This window comes from Equus caballus, chromosome 25, assembly GCF_041296265.1.
Source record: "Equus caballus isolate H_3958 breed thoroughbred chromosome 25, TB-T2T, whole genome shotgun sequence".
In the NCBI taxonomy this organism is placed as follows: Eukaryota; Metazoa; Chordata; class Mammalia; order Perissodactyla; family Equidae; genus Equus; species Equus caballus.
In genome coordinates this window covers 13674603-13693857 of record NC_091708.1, presented here as the reverse complement: position 1 = coordinate 13693857, position 19255 = coordinate 13674603, and the positions used below count along the sequence as shown (strand labels likewise).

The 19255-nt window shown below is 54.8% G+C and overlaps 1 protein-coding gene across 3 annotated transcripts in view; it reads left to right on the top strand.

Annotated features, from left to right (window-relative positions):
* The first annotated feature begins 1965 nt into the window (after positions 1–1965).
* GABBR2 (gamma-aminobutyric acid type B receptor subunit 2) overlaps positions 1966–19255 on the top strand; it is a 330747-nt gene continuing 313457 nt past the window's right edge. Inside the window, exons 1-2 of one of the 3 annotated variants that reach the window (XM_070251235.1) lie at positions 1966–2300; positions 2404–2707. In XM_070251235.1, the coding sequence (XP_070107336.1) occupies positions 2561–2707 (147 nt within the window). In that variant the 5' untranslated portion in view covers positions 1966–2300; positions 2404–2560. Of the gene's footprint in view, positions 2775–19255 lie in introns of all 3 variants that reach the window. The other 2 variants (XM_023629734.2, XM_070251236.1) reach the window with 2 other exon arrangements.

Here is a 19255-nt window from a genome sequence, read left to right as displayed (position 1 = left end):
AATGGGGTATGAGCTCAGAGACTGGCCTGGAGCCAGGCTGATGGAGACTGAGGCTCCTGCTCCTCGGGTCAGGGCTGGTCCTAGGCCACGTGTCTCGGGCCAAGTCACCCCATTAGTGGAAACAGAGGGGCTGAAAGGCAGGTTGCCAAGCAGGGCCTTCAACCACTTAGTAAATGTCAAGCAAAGTTATCCCAGCTTTTGACTTATTCCCAGATGTAGGTGTTAGCGGATACTCCATATTGGCAGGGCTTACAAGGAAAACACAAATGACTAAGGGAAAAAAAGAAAAAAAGTGAAAATGTTCATTCAGAAACCTGAGCTGAGAGGTTGAGGAATGGCAGATACCAGAAGTCTGTGACTAGAGGAGGTCTGTGATGTCAAGTGAGACACCAGCTGAGTGAGCGTCTGGGGATTCCATCATCCTCTGGACCAGGTTTTTGGTGGAGATGCTCAGGTGAGCTCGGCCCATGCAAACCCTCTGGCTTCGGGTGAAGGAAATGCTCAGAGGAGCCGGGGATGTAGCTGGTGTCTGCAGAAGCCTAGAAAGAGGAGCTGGGGCAGGGCGAATTTGGCCTGGTTCCCCTGGAGCTGTCCAAGGTACTCTCCAGGAGTCGGGCTCAGCCTCCTCTGTCGATCCACACGCTTCCTGACAACCTAGCCTGTCATACAGGGCTGCCCCTGCCTCAGCCCAGAAGAGCGAGTCTGTGGACATCATCTGTGAACTCCTTCACCACATGCCCAAGGGAATCGAGGTCCAGAACAATCGAGAGTTAGGGCAGTGCCCCTCCCGCAGGCGAAGCTCTTCCCCATCCAGGCTCCCACTGTACTCTACAGAGCTCCTGCTGGCTCTGGGTTCCAGTCCTCTCTTGGTAGCTCTGTGTACTTTGACAAGCTATGGAACCTCTCTGAGCCTCAGTGTATTCATCTGTAAAGGGAGGATGATAAACACAGTACTTAGTCATACGGCTGTGGTGAGGACTACATTATAAGGCACGTAGGAAGTGTTCAGTGAAGGTTTAACTCCCAACCTTGTTACAAGGTCGTCTATATGGCCCATAACGGTTGGTTCAGGCTCACGGCTATTTTCTGATTTGATGTCCTACTGTGTCCCCCTCAGTAATCATTCCTTGGAATTTTTCCAATTCCTACTCTTCAAGCACCGAGAGGCACACGGGGCCCAGCGGTCTAGGTTGGATCACAGGGCTGCTTTGCGTAAGGTTAGCAGTGCAGCCAGTGCGACCCGGCAGAGGGAGGGCCAAGTCGAGGGGAGCACGGATCCGCTGTGGCCTGAGGACCGTGCTCAGACCCGCGGGAGAATTCTAGGGCGGAGCCCTTGGGCGTGGGGACGTGGAGAGGTCAAATGCCTGGAGGGGGCGGTAGCACACGCGAGGTGAGGACCCCATGCTCCTCTGGGGTTGGCGAAGGGCGCTGCCCTTTGGGGAAGGGGAGCCGCTCTCAGCCTAGGCCCTAAGGGCTGGACACCCTAGCACCAAGGCGTGTTCCAGCGCAGGCGGCGTCTTGAGCTGCCCCTTTCGACCCGGTCAGGGTCCCCCGGGCCCGGCGCAGTGCAGGAGAGCATAGGCTGCAGGTGCCTCTAGGACGCCTCCGTGGCGCGCTCGCAGCCCAGACCTTCCCAGCCAGACCTCCGAGAAGCAGTCCCAAACCACCGTGCAGGTGCTACAGGAAGCGCTGGGCGAAGCGGCGGCGGCCACTGCGTGTGCCAGCACGCAGTCCTCTGTCCTCGGATCGCTGTCCCCAGGCGCTCAGGTCCCCGACGGTCGGCGGGCAGCGACAACCTGCGCGGCGGAGGGCCGGGGGCGCGTGTGTGCGTGTGCTGGGGAGGCGGCCCTCCCCGCGGCCGCCGCAGCGCCGGCGCCTCCCCCTCCCCCGGCGCGCACGGCCCGTCCCCGTCCCCGGAGGCGGCCCGAGCCGCCGCTGAGCAGCCTCGCCTTCGCCTCCCGCGTTTCCTGCCGCCCGCCCTCCCCCCGGCCAGGCTCCAGGGGCTGTCGCCGAGCAGCTCCGAGCGGGAGAGCGGCTCAGAGCGCGCACGGGGGCGGGCGGAGGCGGCCCGGTTCTAGGCGGCCGCGCCGGGGAGAGGCGCGCGCGGAGACGCCGGCCCCCCTCTCCGCGTTTGCTCGCTCGCTCCCCGCCTCCCGCACTCCGCTCGCTCCCACCCCTTCCCGGCGTGATTGATCCGTCACGGGCGCCGCCGCTGCCGCCGCCGCCGCCGCCGTTCTGAGCCGAGCAGGAGCCGGAGCCCGAGCCGGAGCCGGGGCCGGGGCCGGCGCCATTGCGCGGGCGCCGCGGGGAGAGCTTGGCGCGGGGCGGCGGGCCGGGCCAGGCCATGCGGGCCGAGTGAGCCGGCGCCCGCAGCCCGCGGCGCGGCATGGCTTCCCCGCGGAGCTCCGGGCAGCCCGGGCCGCCGCCGCCGCCGCCACCACCACCCGCGCGCCTGCTGCTGCTCCTGCTGCTGCCGCTGCTCCTGCCGTTGGCGCCCGGGGCCTGGGGCTGGGCGCGGGGCGCCCCCCGGCCGCCGCCCAGCAGCCCGCCGCTCTCCATCATGGGCCTCATGCCGCTCACCAAGGAGGTGGCCAAGGGCAGCATCGGGCGCGGCGTGCTCCCTGCCGTGGAACTGGCCATCGAGCAGATCCGCAACGAGTCGCTCCTGCGCCCCTACTTCCTAGACCTGCGGCTCTACGACACCGAGGTGAGCGTCCGGCTGCCCGCGCCGTCGGGGCTGTGGGGGGCGACGGGCGAGGGAGTGTTGGACAGAGGTAAGCCCTGATTGACCCGTCCGTGCCTGCCGAGGACACCGCGGGCTGGTGCTCGGTGCTCACCCCCGGGGTCCCGCCAGGCTTAGCTAGCATAGCTGGTGCCAGGATTTGCTGAGCATCTCCCACCTCTGGGATTGTATGTGTGTAGGGTGTGGGACAGAAGACTAGGGTTTCATTTGATCAGAGGAGTGGAGACTGGAACCCCCAAAAGGCCTGCAGTGGTTGCCCCTGCCCAGGTCCCGCTGGTGGGGCTGTGGAGTGCTGAGTGGGAGGAACAGGCGCACTGACTGCAAACTGGGCCACCCGAGGCTACAGAGGCCACGGGCCTGTTCGCAGGCCCCCAGGAAAGCTCCGCCGCGCTTTGAGGTCCGGAGGGCTCTGGGACCCGAGGGGCCGGAGCGCGCAGCAGGGCTGGGCGCATGGTGCGCGCCAGCTGCTCGGAGCCGTAGGGCGCGGGCAGGTGTGGGGCCGCCGGCTCTGCAGCGCTGCCGCCTGGATGTGCCCAGCGCTGCCTGTAGCCGGAGCAGCTTTGGGAGGAGACTCCCCCTCGGTTTAGTTGCTCAGAGAAGGACCTCAGCAGGTCTCGCCCCGGCCGCGCGGGGGTGTCCGGCCGCGCGGCTGCCGTGGGCCTTGCGGCTGCAGGCGCAATTTCTCCGGGCGCAGACTTGAAGCTCGGACTTGGAGCGCAGCCGCGGGGCTTGCCCTCCCGGCCTCCTTCTCTCAGGGGAGCCGAAGGGCCAAGAGCTTCCCATCTCAAGCCCCCTCCCCACACCCTCGGCTTGGGTTCGGGTTGAAGCCGCAGCGCGAGCCTCCTCCGCCAGCCCGGGGCTGGGGTGCGCCGAGGGGCCCTGGAGGAGCGAGCGCCGGCCGCGCGTGGTCGGGTTTGCGAGTTTTTCCGGACCGAGGGAGCCCCGACGCTCCGGCCGCAGCGTCTGCGACGCGGCCTGCAGGGGGCAGTGATTTCCTGTGCAGCACCCTCGGTTGGCGCCTCTTCCGAGGCGCTGGGCTTGACCCCGGCTTCCCGGGGCTCCCTGGGAGCTTCTGCTGGAGCCCGGGTGCAGACCCTCTCGGACAGGAGGGTCGCGCCGCCGCACTGATCCTGCAGCACGGCTTCCACTTCCGTCTCCGTCTGACCCTTTTTTCGTCCCCGGAGAGAGAGCAGAAATCTGGATTGCATCTTATTCCCCGCCTCCCCCCTTCCCTGATGAACGAGCCTCCTCTGCGCTGTAAATAAAAGGTGAAGGAACGGGTGGCATTGGTGGCAGTTCGCTCAGGCTGCTGCCAGCGAGAGGCTTCCTCTGCCCCGGGAGGATGCGAGCTGGTGGCTGTGCAGAGCAACCCCGGGTTTGGAACCGTTTCCGAATGACATTCTTATCGCCCTCATCTTTGCCCGAACGTTTCAAGTTCTTGGGGGCACTTGTCCAGCGCACAGGAATGGAGAGGGCAGGGCGGTGAGACATACCGCGGCGTGGCTTCTCGCTCCGTCCCTCTGTTGCTTCCGCACATACATATATTCTTTCGGAAGGGACGCGGAGAGCCGGTCTTTTGGAGACCTAACCGTTTGTAGACAGGGCAGCCCTGCTTGCATCATCACCAGATATTGTCAGCTGCACAATGTTTTCATCACCCGTTTATTCCCTTCAGAAAGCTTCTCTGAAAAAGATTTCACATGGGCTTGTTTGTGGCCGCACAAGGATGGGCGCATGGCTTCAGGGTGCCGGCTGAAGCTTTTACGTTTTATTTTCCAAGTGTGTCTTGATGACTTTCTGAGCGAGAGGGCCGGAAGTCGAGAGGATGAGGCCGGCAGAAGGCCCTTCAGTGGTGGGGATGTGTGGGGAGGGTGGGAAGGAGGCCCGAGCTCGGCCTTTCCAAACAGGGAAGCATCCTGGCCTTTGGAGGGGCTCAGAGCGTGCGCTTTGGGCCGGGTTGGATCGGGTTGGACCAGTTATCTTCTCCCTGGGTGACCTTGATGGAGGTGTGGAATCTCTCTAAGCCTAGATTTCCACATCTGAAAAAGTGGGACTATTATATGTCCCCTGCAGGCCGGTGATGTGAGCTTAAGGGAGTTAGGCCAGAGTGGAAAATGCCTTGAGCTGGCCGGCTCAGCCACCAGTGCCCGGTCTGGCATGCTGTAAGCGCTTAATAAATGTTTCCTGCCTCCCTCCTTCCTTTTCCTCTGGCATGGATTCACAAGACGTTGTGACTTTGGAGGTGATAAAATGGTCACAACGAAAATATTAAGACTGCTTATTTGTTTTTCTTGCTTTTGAAGTCTCACGAAGAGTCAGTGAAGTTATCACCAGAAAAAAAGGAATTCTGGCTTACAATCCAATAAATGTGTTATCTCCTGCCATGAGATGTCGCGTTTGGGAGAAGGCACAGGAGATATGATACTTGATTTTTTCAAGTGGCCTGTCTTTAGAGTGGAGGTGCGTTCTCTCTGAGCCGAGGTAAAAGCAAGATCAGTCTGGGTCACTGGAGCAAAATCCACCGTGACATGAGTGGGTCTGAGGCCCGGGCTGTCCTTGTGGGTTGTGTGGATTCCCTAACCACTTCTGGCTGTGTCACTTGTCTGCAGACTTGAAGACACAATGGACGTGGTGAATGAATTTGGGCTGACTTGCTGACGTTTGCTGTCAGTCAGTGGCCAGAAACTGTGACGAGCCAGTCAACACAGACTTGAAGGAGTAGAAATTTCGCAAGGAATGGGTTAATCCGATCATTGGGACAGTCTGTCGCAATAAGGGGTCTCCTGCATACATTTATCCAGACTAACCCTCTAGTGTAATTGGAATAGCGATAGATTGTTCAAAGGCCCACTGAGTGCCGTGCGTTTGTAAAAATGAAACATCCCAGCAGAGCACCTGCCAGCCAGGACCTCTTTTCTCTGGGGTACCTCAAATCACTTCAGCAAATACTTCTTTATGTATTTCAAGGAAGATTTGAGTATATAAAAATACAGGTACGATGACTGAAAATACAGAGGAAAGGAAGCATCATAAACCATACAGAAGCGTGGAAGTTACTGTACCAAGAACCTGGGCTAAGGTTGTTCGTGCATTTTTGAGTATTAAATTTTAGCTCTGGGCTTCCTGGCAGTCAAGGTAAAAGGGTAAACATGTGGATTACATTTTTTTTTTAAAGATTTTCTTTTTTTCCTTTTTCTCCCCAAAGCCTCCCAGTACGTGGTTATATTATATTCTTTGTTGTGGGTCCTTCTAGTTGTGGCATGTGGGACGCTGCCTCAGCGTGGTTTGATGAGCAGTGCCATGTCCGTGCCCAGGATTTGAACCAACGAAACACTGGGCCACCTGCAGCAGAGCGCGCGAACTTAACCACTCGACCACAGCGCCAGCCCCTGGATTACATTTTTGATTAAACTTACAAGTTTGATTAGAAGAATCTGAGGGACAATGTCTTTTTTACAAAAAAGTTTTGCAGGGGATTCAGAAATGTTCTCCATGTGGTTGTTTTTCATTCCTTGGTAGCCACATTAATAAAATTAAATCATAACCAAAGAATGAGTTTAAAAATAACATTGGCTTCTCTGATTTGATTAAAGTAACGTTCATTTTAGAAAAATTGAAAACTATGGAGAAGCATGAAAAAAATAATAATTGCCCATCATCCACCTACACCAAGATAATAATTAGCATTGTTCCCTTCGCATTGCTGGTGTTTACTCTTTTATGTATTTGAGACCTTACTTTATGTGCCCTTTTATATTTACATTTGTCCCGTTCCTTTAACGTTGTGTCATGGGTTTTTCCCCACGTCCTCAAATCCTGTCTGCAAAGATGAGTTTTAGCAGCTGTAACTCTATCCCATAGGTGCACCGGACGTGCTAAATCTTTCCCCTCTTGTTGGATTTATGTATTTTCTCAGTTGTTACTATTTTAAGTTATCCTGTAATAAACTTAGGAAAAGTTCAGGGAGCCAGTGGACACATTCCGGGTGTGCACCTGTCAGGAAGTCCACCCTGATGAGGGATCCAGCTGAGAAAACCTGGGGCTCAGAGAGCACATCCTTCACTTGGGCGGCTTTGCCAAATATCTGTCCTCTCATTCACTGTGCCTTAGAAAGGACCCAGACGACGGCTGGATGGAGGCCGAGCTTTTCGAGGCGGTCTCAGTTCAGCTTAGCAGGCATTAATCGAGCGCCTGCTGCAGCTGCTGTGCTGCAGCTGCTGTGCTGCAGAAAGGAGGAAAAGACAGCCCTGGGCTCAGGAGGGGCAGCTGGTGCGAGGGGGAGAACAGGGCAAGCACATGTTGGTCATTGTCAATGCAAGATAGAAAGTGCTTGCGGCGGCCACTTTAGTATATTCACAATCCTGTGATACACTAAAAAGCGTAGAATCGTACACTTTAAAAGAATGAATGTTATGGTTTGTGCATTATGTCTCAACACAGGGGTTCTTAGAACTAAAATGAGCTCTTTCAGGATGAGGTCTCATTTTCTTTGTGGTCATAGCCACACTGCCCAGCATGGTACCTGGCCTTTGGTAGGTGTATTGCTTAGAACTCTTGTTGCAAGTGACAGAAACCCAACCTTAACTGGGTCACATGACTGAAAAATCCTGGAGATGGCTATCTTCAGGCATGGCTGAATCCAGGGACTCAAATGATGTCTTAAAAACTCTCTCTCTGTCTCTTGGCTCTCCTTTTCTCTGTGTTTGGCTTCACTCTGGCAGGTTCTCCCCAGGTGGCGGCACAGATGGCCCCTAACAGCTGCAAGTTTGCACACACCCTGTTTAGAAACTCCAGGAAGAAGAGTATTTCTTTCCCAACTGTTTCAGCAAAAATCTCAAGTTTAGCTTTCATTGGCTTGAATTGGGTTGTGTGTCCATCCCTGAACCAATCACACGACACCGATGGGCCTGGGACATCCGCCATCCTTTCGGGGAGGGAGGGTTTGGTGAGGTCAGCCCCGCCCAGCCACATGAACACAGAGTGAAGACGGGACTCCTTGAAGGACATCAGAGGTGCTTAAAGGGGTGTGGATGCCAGCTGGATCTGATCACACATGTCCACAAAGGCAGGCTTTCGGGAAATGCTAAACTCAAGAAAGAAACACTAGATGCCAGGGGCATTAAGAGAAAGAGAAGATCATATCTAGGTCAAGAGAGGCCTTCTGGAGGAGGGGACGTCAAGATGGGCCTGGAAGGGTGAATATAGTGTTGATAGAGAGAGGCAGGGGCTCCGGGAGATGGAGGTGGATCCCAGGAAGGGTCCCCAAGATCAAAGGATGGAGGCAACAAAGTCTGAGGTGTGTCTGGGGAGCACTGACTTGTTCTGGTTTTACCTGAGTACTGGATTTGTGGAGGAAAGGCTAACCTGGTGGTGGGTGTGGTAGGCCTCGAATGTCGTGTCACGAAGGTTAGACTTTATTCTGGAGTCGTGAGGAGCCGTGGCAGGTCTTTGAACATGGATGTGACATGATTGGGGCCCGTAGGAATGTAGAGGGTGGATGGTAGACAGATGAGCCTGGAGGCCGAGAAGCCAGGAAGCTATTGTAGTAAGTTGAAGGGAGAGATGCTGAGGCCTGGGTAGAGACAGAGGGGCAGTAGGGGGTGATGTGGAGGAGAATGGGCTGCTCTGAGTCCTGACAGGGTGGGAGGAGCAACGGAGGGGAGCATGGGGGGCGGGGTGTCTGGTAGGCAGGACGGTCACTGGGATCAGATGCAATGTAGGGGATGAGCAGAAAGCATCCCTGCAGGGGTGAGGCTGGGCACAGAATGGCGAGCTCCCTCTCCTTCAGCTCCCCGAACTCCTCACACCTCTTGGGTAGCCCCTCAACATGTCGGGAGACGTGGGTTTGTATCCCCGTTGGGTACCACTTACCTGCTTGGTGACCTTAGGCAGGCCACTTTGCCTCCATTTCTTCATCTATAAAATAGGGTTAACATGCTGACTGCCTTCTAGGGGGACAAATGAGACCATCCAGGTAAAGTAATCAAATCAACGCTTGGTACTTGGTGAGCGCTCCGTAAATACTCGCTGCCATGTTGTCACCGTTGTCGTTATTCCTGTTCTGTTTGGTGATAATTATGCTGACCTCACAGGGCTGGTATAAGGAATGACTGTAATGGATGTGGAACCTCAAAACGGTGTAAACGTAAAGCACTGTGATGTGTAATCTTGTTTTCCAACACTTCGTTCCCGAGAGGGGTGTTGGAGAAGGAGGGTGGGAGCACTGAGATCTTTACTAATGTGCATCTCCCCGCACGTCTTCATTCTGTGTGTGTCCTGGCCATATTGTCTCTTCCCCCCCACTGGGCCGTAGCTCCGGGAGGGCAGGGCCCGTCTGATTCCCCGTGTCTCACAGGGCCTGACATGCAGTGGGCATCAGTGGACGTTTGCTGAGCCGGACTGTAAGCGAGTACATTAGAATCCACTTTCTGAATCAGCATCCCATAGAGTGAATGGCTTGTCTAGTTCTCTTCGTTCTTCCCACTGCTCCATCACCATAGGGCTTAGGTGACCCCACATCTCAGGATTATGTTGACTTCTAAGCTGTAGCCGCCTTCTACATGGTCCCGCCAGCACTGACCCCTAAGCTTCCCCAATATGAAGGCAATGACCTTGGCCATCCCAGCTCCCCACCAGTTCCTCAGACCTACTCAGGCACCCTTGGGGCGGTGGGTGGAACTAACACACTAGGGCCTATTTAGTGCTGGGTATTGGGCTCAGAGTTTTAGCTTGTTAACTTCATCTTTAAAGAGGTCTTCTTTGTGTGATTGGCCTCCCTTCCTGTGGGCACAGGGTAACATTCACGTTTTTGTGCAGAGAACTGAGCTCTCGGCAGGGAAACTAGCAAGCTGGATGAGTAGGAGAGTGGTGCATCTAGAGGTGCTGAACGAAGGTGTGTGTAGGGTATATGTCTTTTATTAGTCAGGGTGGACAAGGCTGTGCTGCATTAACAAGCAAATCCCCAAATCTCTGTTACTCAACACAGTAAACTTGATATATTGCTCACCCAAAGCCCAATGTGTGTCAGAGGTCCTCCTGGGTGGCTCTCCTCCAAGCAAGAACACAGGGATCCAGGCTGCTTTTATGTTGTGACTCCCCTCTCTTGTGGCTTCAAGAAGAGGAGGGTAGGGAGGAGGCCAGGGGAGGGCACACTGGATTTTTAACCATCTTTACTTGGAAGTGACCTATATTATTTCCACTCATATTTCGTTGACCAGAAATAGTCATTGGCCAACCTAACTTCAGAGGAGGCTGGGTTATAAAGAGGAGCATGTGGATGTCGTGGACACTTGTCATTTTGGTCCTTCAGGAAGTAAATGCAAGGTGGATGTACAAGTACAAGAACTCTTGGGGTTATACCTGTAGGTAGGGAGGTAGGGAACCCCTCCGACCACGATGCTGTTCAGACGCCTGTGGAAGGAGACGGAGAGGAAGGAGCGTTGGGTAGGAAGAGGCTCAGATTGGGATGCGGCTCTCGGAAAATCTTGGCTGGCCCATGGGGTGCTCCAGAGCAAAGACTGCCCATTACGGGGGCCCTGTATTGGATCGGAAGAGCCAGGCTCTAGAGTCCTTCCCCAACTCAGTCATTGGCTGCGGGCTGCCTGGGGAGGTTGTGTCCTTGGCTTAATTAAATGCTGTGACAGATCTTGAAGCTACAGCTGAGGGCTGTTAGCTGACTGCCCTCCTCCTGTAGTTCCCTCTTCAAAGGAGATCTGAGTGGCCCACCTAGACGGCTGCTACAGACAATGCCTGTTTCTGCTCCAATGCCCCAGTGCTGCATGCTCTGATTGAGAGAACTTTCTGTCAGGCCCTGTTCTGAGCTCTGGGATGTGACACAGAGCCCGTCCTTGAGGAGCTCACTGTCTGAACAGGTGGTGAAGACAGACAGGAACCATTACACGTAGCATGACCCAGCCACGGTGGGGGCAGCAGAGGATGCTGGGAAGGCATCCTCCACTGGAGACAGCTGCTTGGTCATTCTCCATGTGGTGTGGGAATGAAACATAAGTGACTTCTTATGGCTTACTTTTCTGGTTATTTACTTTGGTTCTAGGAAGGTGAGAAAATTAAATGGCATAGTTTACCCAGTGAGCATCTGCATTCGCCTGCTCCTTTATTCTATTCTTATTCGCTTTCCTTATGTAACCGTGTGCTGTGAGCCTGGCGAGAGGCCTTCCTCTCTGTCCTCTCTTCCAGGAAGCAGCAGGTGTGCCTGGGTGGACTGTGGGCGCAAGCCCCAGATGGGGTTGCCGTCTGTCCTGGAGCGAGGTTGGTTGCCGGGACCTCAGGAGGGCTTTGCTCCTCTCTCTGAAGTGCCGCTGGACTGAGGCTCCGTGCTCCCTTGTGAGCACCATGAGCGCAGGCGCTGGGTGTGTCTGGCTCCTTGGTGCCCCCTCCCCCCGCCCAGGCACTATCTCAGGGTCAGGCACAGAGCGGGAACTCAATAAATATTTACTGAACCAAGAAATAGATCGAAAAGCCTGGAACCCAGCTCTCCGGTTCTAAGAGGATTAATGGGCGTAGTTTTAACAAATTGACCAAGTGCTTTGTACGCCAAGCCATGTGGGGTGAGTTTCCTGCTTGCTCTTTAGAGCTTCTTTGGGGCTTTTGGGGGCCCAGTAGTTGTGGAGTGCAAGGGGAAAGGAAACGTGTTGGATGTTCCCATGGAAGATGATGTGCAAAGCTGATGGCAGGCTCCTGTCCCCTGACAAACCTACACAGCATCCTCCGAGGGCCGTCAAAGCCTAGGAAAGAAATCCTGCTCAGTGTCTGAGAAGTATTATAGTTTCAGGAGATCAGTTCATTGGAGCAATACTCTAATCAGCAGTCGGCGGGCATAGGAATCGGGTTCTGATATCCCACTCCCCGCTCCAGGGAGCGTGAGAGCCAAGACAGGCTGGGCTGGGCTCTGGTCCTAGTGGGAACTGTGGGAACGAAGCGAAGTTGTCAGCCTCTGGGAGCCAGGTGATCTAGCGGCAGGTCTGGGTATAGGGAATAAAGAGGTGCCCTGGGCTCCCCTGAACAGCAAGGTTTAGTCCAGGCTCCCTGCTCCTGGGCTGGAAGCTTCTGCTCTTTATCCTTCCGTGGTCAGGACTGGCTCAGGAGCTGGATAATCTCAGCCTGGAGGTCAACATCGCCCTCCTCTGGTTTTGGTCTGGACCCCAAATCAGATAACCACATATATTAGAATTGTGTGCAAAGGAGGAGTAAATTGGTTATGAGCTGGAGTTTGAGGGTCTGAGAATTCTTGCTTGAGTTAAGGGCATGAATGTCGTGACACCTTTTGGGGCCAATTGGGGCATTCTTTTGCCAATTTTATACTTTTCCAGGCTTTTTGAACGGTCTGCACTGCTGGAAGGATGAAGTGTCATTGTCATCTAGAAAATTAGTGGTAGATCCAAAGTACTGGGTAAATGGATTCATCTGTCTTCATCAGTGCCCAAGTTCCACAGCTGCTGGCTGAGCGGACCCCTTCTCCTGCCATTTGGCAAGGACGTCATCAGTCACCGTTCAGATAAAATCCAGCCAAAGAAGGACTTCGTGGAGTGAGGCGTCAGCACTGCTTTTGTGGCACAGGGTCAGGAGGTGGCCCAGAGAAAATGATATTTTCACACTCTGCTCATGATCCACTTGACTTTGTTCACAGGGAACTGATTTTGAACGCAACAGCCATCCTTATAATAATCACTGTATTATCCAAATCACTTTGTTTCTAGAACTGCCCGTTCACTGGAGCTTTTCTGAGAATGCCCAGAATTGTTTCAGGGGTTTAACTGGCAGCCAGGGACCCGGCAGCCCACTCCAGGGCACGTGATCGGAGCCCACGGCAGCGCTCCCACCAGCCCGGCTCGCCGCGCCTTGTCTTTGAAAGACGGAGAACTGGCTCGCCTGTCACTCCACAGTGTCCTCTGGGGCCTGACAGACCCTCCTCAGCTCCTTGCTGGGCTCTGTGAGTTCCAGAAATGTTGGGAAGCACTTGAAGAGCTTCTGATCTTGTTGTCATAAAAAAAGGACAAGGGAGTGGAAACACTGAGTTGCAAGTGTGCAGGTGAAGAGAAGAGGATGCAGCACGGTGACAGTAACTCACCTTGTCCGGTGCTGAGCACGTGTCAGTCCCCGTGTCAAGTGCTTTGCCCTCATGCACTCATGTAATTCTCACAACAATCTCAGGCAGCAGGTACTATTATCATCTGCGTTTTACAGATGAGGCTGAGAGAGGTTAAGTGACGTATTTAACACCACAGCCAACCAAGTGGCGAGCAGGGATTTCAACCTGGGTGCTCTGACGTCGATCTCGGCTGCTGAAGCGCTGAGCGATCCCGCGTCTTCATCTAGTAACTCACCTTCCTCCCATCAAAGCAAGTGGCAAGTTTTGTCAGTAGCTGATGCTTTTTTCTTTTTTTTGGTGAATTTCACCGAAGTGCTTGCCTCTCCCTCTGGTTCAGCCCCACCCTCCCCCATTTCCCTGTCCACCCACTCAGTCACACAGAGCCAGCGCTGTACTCTACTCACTTTAAGGTGTCTGTCTACACACCTGTCTCACACAGATCCGCTCTCTGCTCCCCGTGCACCTGCAGAACTTGTCGTTTCGTGCTGTGTCGACTCGGGCGTCAGTGTCTGTGTCTCTGGTTAGACTTGGATCATCTCGAGGGCAGCGGCAGTGCTTGCTTTATACACGTAGCTCGTGTTTGCTGAGCACCTCCTCGGTGCCAGGCCTGGCGCTGGTTATGGGACGTGAGGAGATGAGCCCGAAACAGCTGTGCTCCCAAGGGCCCAGGGAGGCGACCGGGATCATTGCCATGCAGCACGGGAAGCATGGTGGTGCAGCCTGGGGCGGGGCAGGGGCTGTCCCAAGGGCAGAGGACAGTTGGGAACACTGACGCAGCTGGTCAGGTGGCCTTCATGCTGGATGCCCTGTAGGGACTTACCGTTGTTCTGGGAATGGGAACGAATCTTCTCCCGCTGGCCTTGGAGGCCCTGCAGTCTGTCTGGCCCATTCCCCAGCTTTGTTGCTGAGCAACCCCCACCCCCCTGGGCCCAGACTCATGGTCCTTTCAGTTTCTTGGGTGAGTGTGTTCCCCCCTGCACAGGGCCTTTGCACAAACTGTTCCCACTGCCTGGAAGGCTTCCGCCAGCTCGCTTCATCTTTTAGATACCAGCTCAAGTGTGTTTCTCTGTCTTCTCTGATTGAGAAAAACCCTCTGTCACATTTTCTCTAAGAACCATGAACCTTCCCTTTCTAGTGCTTATCACAGTGCCATTTTACATTTGTTGGATAATTTGATCAGTATTGGTCTTCCCCCCTCCTCCCAGGGGACTGTGAACTCCGTGAGACCATGGTGCCCAGCAGTCTCTAGCACATAGGAGGCACTTCATCAATATGTGTGGAATGAATGAATGAATGCTGAAGGGTTCGTGAGGCTCATCTGGGTGTTTAGAATGGTTTGCTGTTGTCTAGTGACCATGCAGTGTGAGGGAGACGGCTGCGCGCTGTGCATCGCATTTGGACTCAGCCGCGTGTGCTGGCACTGCTCGCCCCCGTCCTCAGGGTCCTCACCTGTGGAATGGGGATGGCGCTTTCCCGGGGGCTTATTTTGAAGGTCGACATAGAACATTCTTGTAAAGCAGTGAGCATCTGGGGTCGCATTGAGTAAGCACCCACTAAACTTGATTGTTATTTTATTTTAAAGCATATGAAAATGTAAAATGCTATGTAGGCATATAAAAACTCGTTCTTATTTAAGTGGGGGACTGTGTGTTTGAGGCCAAGGAGAAGTGTGTGATCCATGTCTGAGCTCTGTTGGATGGATTTTCTAACTTAAGTGTTTTTTTTTTTCATTATTTTTATTATCTTTTAATTTTTTTTTCTGCTTTATCTCCCCAAATCCCTCCTGGTACATAGTTGTATATCTTAGTTGCGGGTCCTTCTAGTTGTGGCATGTGGGACGCCGCCTCAACGTGGCCTGACAAGTGGTGCCATCTCCGCGCCCAGGATCCAAACCAGCGAAACCCTGGGCCGCCGCAGCGGAGCGCACAAACTTAACCACTCGGCCACGGGGCGGGCCCCTAAGTGGTTGTTTCTAAGTCCTATTCATTTCCTAAAGAATCTGAGCTGAGGAATCCTATAAAATGGGAACAATAATAACGCCTGCCCTTCTTCTTCGTGGAGTTATTGTGGAGATCACTGATGAGAGAGAGAGAGAGGGAGAGAAATGAGTTAAAGTGAAAGGGCATTAAGAAGTTGTTAAGAGTCACAGATAGAAGACATGCCTGAAACTAGGCACAAGGAGTAATTAATTCTGGGTTGTTCTCTCAGGACCTTTGGAAGTTTCCAATAGCATCTTTATGAAAGACGCAGAGATGTTGTTCATGTGGGTGATTCATTCAACCTCTAATTAAGGAGGGCATAGTATTAGATTATAACACTGTGGAAGCGGATAGGCAGGGGCCTGAGGTTTTCTGATTCTAGCAGGCTGTCTTACAGAAGCATCTAGAACAAAAGGTAGTTAACATGTCTTCCTCTCAACCGTCAGATGTCTTTGGAAGCCAGCCATCCGTCTTTGGCAGGTGTCAGACCCAAGACCCTCCACAGCCACACTATCGAGTAAGGGTCCCAGGCGGAAGCTTGGGGGCGTGGGAGTCAGTGAGGGCTGTCTGTGGAAAGCAGTGATCCAGGCCAGAAGTGGGCACCCAGCCCTCAAATCATGGTGGGTTCCTGGGTTTGGGGGCTGGGGCAAAACCTGGCCCACTGGCTTGAAATACGAAGTACCCAGGTGGGGCCGGTCCACAGCAGCCCAGCAGTGGGTGGCTGGGATGCCCGTGTGCTGATAGTGTATCTTTTCTCCAGAAGAGCGTTGGCACTCCCAGAGCAGATGTGCAAGTGTTGGGTTGAGACCTCAGAACTCTGGGCCAGCAGGGTGGGGACGATGAGTTTGGCTTGGGAGGTTTGGGGGTCCCACTTGCCCCCCAGCTACCACCTCCTCAGAAGAGCACCCACTGGGCTCCTGTGGATGCTGGGTTTTAGACCATCCTATTGGCTTTGCTCTGGCTGTTCATGATCCTCTGCAAGCTGTGGCCCTGGCAGGCCCTAATTCCAGCCTTGTGGCTCCACAGTGGAGAGTTAGCAAAGTGACTAGGCCTTTTTGAGGCCCTACTATGCACTGGGCACTGTGCTGGGGCTTTGGAGCCGGAGAGGCCCAGGTTCAACTCAGCTCTGCTGGGTGACTTTGGGTGCTCACTTCTCTGGGGCCTCCCTTCCATGATGTGTAACCTGGAGGCTTGATAGCAGACAACCAGCCTGGTTTTGAGGACTAAATAAGATAAAAGCGTATGGATGGGGTGCATAGTGGATGTTTAGCAGATGCCACAGAGTGGGATACCCAGTGGGGATACAACACACTTCTCTTCTGGTGTGTGCTGGGACGAGAAAATTGTGGACCTGGCCTCTGAGCATTGCTGTGGGTTCTGGTTTCCGTGGATGAGCACCTCTGTTGTGTTTCAGTTTGAGTTACCTGGATGGCTCTCTCACCACATGCATATAAGTGCTTCCAGTTTGGGGAGGGGGGTATAAGTGGAAGAAGGCCCTGCTCTCCTCGGCTCTGTATTCAGACGACATTCTGGAATCCCCTCCATTACTGATAGGAAGCTTCGAGGTTGCTGGGGACCACTGGCCCCATTGTCTAAAGCATGCAGGGCCCTCTGGGAGGGAAAGGAAGGAGACTCCAATGCCCCAGCTCCGGGGTCTGAAATTGTCAGAACGTCTGAGGGGTGACATAGCCCTGAGGGGGCCCGCTGCAGGAAAGGGCAGAAGAGCTCCCAGGGGACCTTGCTTAGGGTGAGGGCCCAGGGCGTGGGGCGTCCAGGCGAGGCTGGTCTGGAGATGGGAGCTGCTCCCCCTGGCGCCGTGGAGAGGGCGGGGGTCCTGGGCACGGCGGCTGTGTGTGTGAATGCAGACTCAGGGTGCTCCGTGTTGAGAACTATAACTCTCACTTTCTTTCCCTCTTGGCTCTGGCACCAGTTGCCACCTCGGTGGCCGCGTGGCAGCAGGGTGGAGCTGAAGGGAACCGAGGCTGGCAGCTGGGCCTGGCTCAGAGGCTAGGCTCAGGGACACCTGGAGGGGTGCAGGTGAGGAAGACCCACCAACCTGTCGGCGTAGACCACCCGCGGGTCCTGGGAGCGCTGGGCCAGGAGTTGCGGGGGGACTGCCTGAACTGCCCTAGCCTCTCATCCTTGAACATTCAAAGAAATGTGGCCTTATTTGTACCCTGGTCTGATAAAGTGTGAAGTGTGGTCAGCTTCTCATTTTGTTCTGATCGTAACCTTGTTTAGTAGATATTCGCCCGACAATTAAGCAACGAGAAGCACAGACTTTGTGCAGTGCTGGGGTTCACTATTTCTTCCCAATGCATCACCCAGTAACAACCTGGTAAGAGAGGAATTCCTCCGTCAGCCCCATTTATAGATGGGGGCTGGGACTCAGAGCGCTGAGCCCAGGCTGAGGCAGGAAGCCGAGACTTATGCCTGCGTCTGCCAGACTCTCAGCCCAGTGCCCTTTGCACGACCCACAGCTGCCAGTCACGCTCCGGTCTAGCCAGAGGGGGCCGTGGTTCTGTGCTCCTGTGGGGCTCACAGGGATCCAGCTAGAAGCCGGGCAGTCGTCCGTCACGGCTGTTCTGGAGCACCCTTCAGTCAAGCCCCAGAGAGGATGGGATGGTTACCGATGGTGGAGCTGGTGTATAGATGCCACTGGCTTTGTGGATGATACAGCGCTTCCTATTTCGTCCTCCCAAGCACCTCAGGAGGGACTGCCAGAGGTAGCCGTCCGCAGGAGGGAGGCCGGTGGCTCTCTGGGCGTCCGTACTGCAGGCCACTGTCAGCTGGCCACACGGAAAAGGTGACCTCATGCTGGACATTGAGGTCCTTTCAGGAACAGACATGGAGCACCTGCCACACGCCAGGCTGTGGGCATCAAACATGACCGGGATGTGACAGGACAGTGTGGGCGACGCGCACTCACGCAGGTAGCCCTAATGTGGGCATGAGAGTGAGCACCACTCTGGAGCAGGGCTGCCTTGCCACCACTTACCAGCCGTGTTAGTGTTGTTAAGCCACTTCATGCCCTGTGCCCCAGTGTTCCCATCTGTACAATGGGCGGGTAATAATAGCCCCGACTTCCCAGGATAGATATACAAATTGTTAAAATTTGCTAAAGACTTTGGCCACTGCCTGATAGACAGTAAGTGCCGTAAAAGTGTTTGTCAAATAAAATGAATGACATGAGGCCGATTTGAATATAGCCTTAGGGGAGGCATAGGTAAGGGCTCTAGGGGCATGGAGAGGAGGTGATGAGTTCTCATTGGGTGCAACCTGGGAGGGCTTCGCAGAGCAGGTGACCTTCGAGCTGCCCTTGAAGGACAGAGGTGGGAGATGTGGGAAGAACCCTGTGGGAAGAGGGAGCTGCGCTGGCAAAGGTTGGGACATGGGATCTGAGGGCATAATGCTGAGCCATCCAGATATTGCAGGCACGTAGGGACCGACCCAAGAGACATTGTGGAGAGAGGGCTGAAAGATCTGGAAAAACAGCCATCTTTGGGCGTGCAATGTCTGGAAGCATATTTTTAATCAATCAGTGCTCAGTGGGGCCTCCTGCAGGTCCTGGCTTCCGGTACTTGCTGTCAGCAAAGAGGCTTCCTGTTGGCTAAAGCTGGCGGACACCCCCCTGCATCCCTTGGGAGCTGGACAAGGTCACCTCCAGGGACATCACAAAGACTGGGGCACAGGGAACAGAGGGTGCGTCAGGCAGATCTGGAGTTAAACACTGGCATTGTCACCTTCTGGGGTGTGGCCTTGGGCAAGCCCCTAACCCACTGGGCCTGTTTTTCCATCAGCACAATTGAGATGTGGGTACCTGCCTGGCAGGGTGGCCCGCAGGCCGGGGTGAGAGGGAGGACCCCTCAAAAGGTGCAGCTGGGCTGCGCACACCGTGGATGCCCGAGAACATTGAATGGGAACGGGACCCAGCCTTGTTCACACCTCTTGGATTCAGGAGTGAGTCTGCCAGGAGACGGTTCTAGTTCTAACAATGGAAAAATGACTCAGGGCCTGAAGAGGGCCCAGGAGTGATGTCAAAGCTTACTTGAACTTGGTCTGTAGGTGGACGTAATAGATGCAATCCGCTCTACCTTCCTCTTAATGGCTTTCTGGATGGAGGGAAGCAGAGAGGAGCAGCAATCTGGGCTGGAATGACTGTCGTGGAACTCCAGCAGCCAGAAGCTCAGTTGGCAGGCCCAGCCATGCGGCCTGAGGGCAGAAGACTGGTGCTGAAATCCCCAGGCCTGTCTGTTGGGCTGTCAGGCGGCCAGTCTGGCTGCACCCCTTTGGACATGGGTTGAGCTGCATACTGCTAGCCCTGGGGCACCTGTCTCTGAGTGTGGCAGGAAATCTGGCAAGGATTAGGGCTCCCCCCATCTCCCAACAGGACAGGCTCTGGGTTTGGAGATAGAGAAGTTCCTG